At 35.1% G+C, this 4,652-nt stretch overlaps 1 protein-coding gene across 1 annotated transcript; it reads left to right on the forward strand.

Annotated features, from left to right (window-relative positions):
- Positions 1–2,059: 2,059 nt before the first annotated feature.
- On the forward strand, positions 2,060–2,983 carry LOC101983522 (olfactory receptor 2D3-like). Its single transcript, XM_005351109.1, has one exon. It carries the CDS (start codon positions 2,060–2,062, stop codon positions 2,981–2,983), a length of 924 nt encoding a protein of 307 aa, XP_005351166.1.
- Positions 2,984–4,652: the final 1,669 nt, after the last annotated feature.

Below are 4,652 nucleotides of genomic sequence, written 5' to 3' on the forward strand. Positions count from 1 at the left end.
TATACTCTGACATTATTTTCCTTGTGACTATATTGTCTACTTCTAATTCTTGTAAATTTATTTTAACTGTTTACTTATTAAAATATTTTATTATCTATTTTTAATCCAGTAGGCTAAATTGGAATCAATCATTATATGTAAGTACAAAGAAGAGTAAATATCTTCTCATTTATGTTCCCTGTTCCTGCTATGTTTCTCCACCCCAAGGATCATCATTATTCATTAATAGTTTCTTGTGGGTTGGCTAACTATGCATGCATCACTTTTCTATGGCATAATAATAATAGTTTCCAAGGACCCTCAATAAGGATATTTTGTTCTTTTTATTTTACTTTTTGATTTTTCAATTTTTATTTTTTAAAAATGGATTTTTCCTAAAATACATTTTAATTACAATTTTTGATTTCTTTCTTCCTCTGAGATCTCATCTCCCCATCTCACCTCCCATATTATGAATAATTAACATTTCTGTCTTTCTTAGAAAATAATCATGTATCTAAGAAATAAGAGTAAAATAATATATGAAACAAAAGCAAGTCAATAGAACAAAAGAAACAGAAGAAAAAGTCAAATAAAGCACAAGGAACACATATAGGTGCAGGATCCTGCCCCGCTCCCCCCCCCAGAGAGAGAGAGAGAGAGAGAGAGAGAGAGAGAGAGAGAGAGAGAGAGAGAGGATTATCTTTATATTTTTGATTTGGAAAAATGTCAATATAGTTTCAGACTTATTTAATCATGTTAATTTTTATTTTAAGGATAAAAATAATATAGAAGGCTTTAAACTGTAGAGCTTTTATAAAATTTTTAAATTTCTGAGAATTTCATGACTGAGTATAGTATTTTAATCATTTTCATCTCTCACCCACACTGATGTCTCCCATTAGACCTTATTCCCTCATTTCAATCTAGAATTGTCTTGCTGTTTTCAAAGACACACCATCAAATTATTTGCAAGGAATATCTGTCCCATTTCTCAATACTTGCCCTCTTAATAAATCTCCTTGCAACACTAAACCATTGAAAATAAAACTAAATATGCTTGAATGCTATTTTCAGTCACTGGTTTGCTTTGCTAAGTAGATTATCTGTATACCATCAAGAAAGAGAAGAGGAGATGTCTGTGCAAGGAGTAGATATGAGCCATAATCAGAGGGGGCTCACGAGACATTAACCTTCTCTACAGGCAACACTTGAAGAAGGAAGAAGAAAACTTTCAGCATGCAGAGAGTCTCAGAGGTGCTCAGAGTTACTAGTATGAGAGTATTTATAAATAATTTTTATATTCTTTGATAAAAGAATGGTAGTAACTCTATATTATATACTGGAGTGACTTAAAGGAGAATGAAATGAAAACATCACCAATGATGGCCACCAGGTGATACCAAGAGATGAAAATTGGTGTCATGTGCAAAGATATAAAATTTTGCAGAAGACATACTTTGGGGAATTGAGGGTGTTAAGTGTAACAGCCAAAGACACAGCTATTTTTATTGATAACCCACAGAACTTTGTTTACATTGGACATAAATGAATTTGAGCTATATAAAGGATCACTGAATATTAACACCATTATTATAACTTTTTATTTATTCTTCACTCTAAATAGTGATCCTTTAGAATTAATTTGCAAACTATGAAACAGAAAAACTTCATAAATATTATCACAGAACACACAATGTCAAACATAAGTAATTAAGGTCATCTAAATAGGCTAGCTCCTCAAAAAAAAAACACAGGCTATCTCCTCAGACCTACAAAAAGGATGAATGTAATCTGAGGGGCATCAACATGCCACTCACCTCATTAGGAGTTGGTATGCTATTTTTCTTTCTGTTGCCATTAAAAGTTGCAAAAGGAGAACAAAAATAATCTTTGGTTCTCTATTGTCAGTCTACACAGTCCAAAAGAAAATTAAGTCTTTCAGAACCTGAAAATAGTTTTACAGATCTCAATTCCAATTTTGAATTAATAAAATATCCAGTTATGTAGATATTCTGAAGCAGCTGATGTATGTGCATTTTTCCCCTTGAAGCTCTTCTACAGAGATAAGTAATTATTCATGGGTGACGACAACAAATCGTCTGTGACAGAATTCATCTTCCTGGGCCTCTCACAGGACCCACAGACCCAAGTCCTGCTCTTCTTCCTCTTTCTCCTCATCTACCTGCTCACTGTTCTGGGAAATCTGCTGATCATTGTGCTCATCCACTCAGACCCCAGACTCCACACTCCCATGTACTTCTTCCTTAGGAACCTGTCCTTTGCCGATCTCTGCTTTTCTACCACCACAGTTCCCCAGGTGCTTGTCCACTTCCTGGTGAAGAAAAAGACCATTTCTTTTGCTGGATGCTCAACACAGTTAGTTGTGTTACTTCTGGTGGGATGTACAGATTGTGCACTCCTGGCAGTAATGTCCTATGACCGGTATGTTGCTGTCTGCAAGCCTCTGCACTACTCCACCATCATGACACACTGGGTATGTGTCCAGCTGGCTGCAGGGTCCTGGGCCAGTGGTGCATTTGTGTCCATGGTAGATGCCACCTTTACTTTGCGTCTCCCTTACCAAGGAAGCAATGTCATTAACCACTTTTTTTGTGAACCTCCTGCCCTCCTGAAGCTGGCTTCAGCAGACACCTACAGCACAGAAATGGCCATCTTTGCAATGGGTGTGATAATCCTCCTAGCTCCTGTATCCCTCATCCTCATCTCCTATTGGAACATCATCTCCACTGTGATCCAGATGCAGTCTGGGGAGGGGAGGCTCAAAGTCTTCTCTACCTGCGGTTCCCACCTCATTGTTGTTGGTCTCTTCTATGGCTCAGCAATATTTGCATACATGAGACCAAACTCCAAGATAATGAATGAAAAGGATAAAGTGATTTCAGTGTTCTATTCAGCACTGACCCCCATGCTGAATCCTATCATTTACAGCCTGAGGAACAAGGATGTTAAAGGGGCTTTCAGGAGAATAACTTCTAGATAGAGGTTGTGGGGAAAAGGGTACATTTCTGCATTGCCTTGTGGAATGCAAGCTGGTACAGTCCATTTGGATGTCAGTGTGGTGATTTCTCCGAAAATTAGTAAATAACCTTCCTCAAGACCCAGTAATACCACTTTGGGGTACATATTCAAAGGATGCTCAATGATGACACAAGGACATGTATTCAACTATGTACATAGTAACATTGTCATATCCAGAACCTGGGAACAACCTAAATGTCCCTCACCTGAAGAATGGATAATGTGGTATATTTATACAATGGAGTACTACACAGAAGAAAAAAAATAACAACGTCTTGAATTTTGGAGGAAAATGGATGGAGCTAGAAAACATTATTTTGAGTGAGGTAACCCAGACACAGAAAGACAATTATCACATATACTCACTTAAAGGTGGTTTTTAAACATAAAACAAAGAAATCCAGCCTGCAGTCCACAATCCCAGAGAACTTAGATAGCAATGAGGACAATAAAAGAGACTTACATAATTTACATGGGAAGTAGAAAAAAGATTTCCTGAGTAGATTGGGAGCATGGGGATCTTGGGGGAGGGTTGAATGTGGAAGGGGAGAAGCAGGGAGAGGAGTAGAGAAAAATGTAGAGCTCAATAAAAATCAATAAAAAAGATGGCATTTTCTGAAATGGTAATGTGAGCATTGCAGAGATGTACAGACAATAAATTTTCTCCAAAATTTTTCCTTTTTATGCCATTCTTTTTCTATTTTCCTCTTATTTTTTATATTTTTAATTTGTTCTATCCACTTGATCATTTAAAATAAAGGCATCTAAATGGAAAGACAATTGAGCTGAAAAAAAGGAAAGCAAGAGAAAGGCAAATTCAGATTGCAAATTGAGGAGAGGGAAACTGAAATGAAGGAAGCATCTTCCATCTCATGCTATAGAAGTAGAGAGGGAAAAAGAAGGAAAAGGGAAGCAATTTGTCTTTTCTAACTTATACAGTTAATACAGAAATTAAAAGAAATAAGTATTTAGTGTCTGTGAAAAAATAAACCCAAGACCAATCAAAATAAAAAAAAAGGGAATTACAATCTTTCACAAACAGGAAACTATGTTTCTACCTATAAAGTTAGTTAGAGTCATTTATACATATATTTTACATTTATTTTTAAAGATACATTTTATAATACAGTACTCTTTATAATGTTTGGGAAATAGATATGAAACTAGTGTTATATTTCATGCCTTGATTTTAATTGAAACTCTATTAATTTGTTATACTGGATAGTAAGCATATTAGTAGAATAATAAGTGATAGAATTACATAAGTGTTTGTAAATTTAAGGGACCAGATATAAAGCTAAAATAAGACATCTGATGAGATCTTTGAATTCAGTGCTACAGAACTAACTCATTTCTAATTTTGAAGCATCTGAAGATGGGTAATTCACAAGAATACAGAATGAAGATAATGTCAAAGGATGAAGTCTAGAAAACTCTTCTTGACCTTAGCAGGATACTTGAACTCTACAATGCACATAAGAGTTCACATAACATAAATCACAATGGGTGCCAAAATATACACAATATAAATCATCTTAACATTTTTAGAACTTACAAAATATTTGTAATACACATATTACAAATTTTTAATACTCCTAATTGCTGATAATTTCTTAAAATCAGAAGGGAGC

Source organism: Microtus ochrogaster, chromosome 8 (genome assembly GCF_000317375.1).
Source record: "Microtus ochrogaster isolate Prairie Vole_2 chromosome 8, MicOch1.0, whole genome shotgun sequence".
NCBI lineage: Eukaryota > Metazoa > Chordata > Mammalia > Rodentia > Cricetidae > Microtus > Microtus ochrogaster.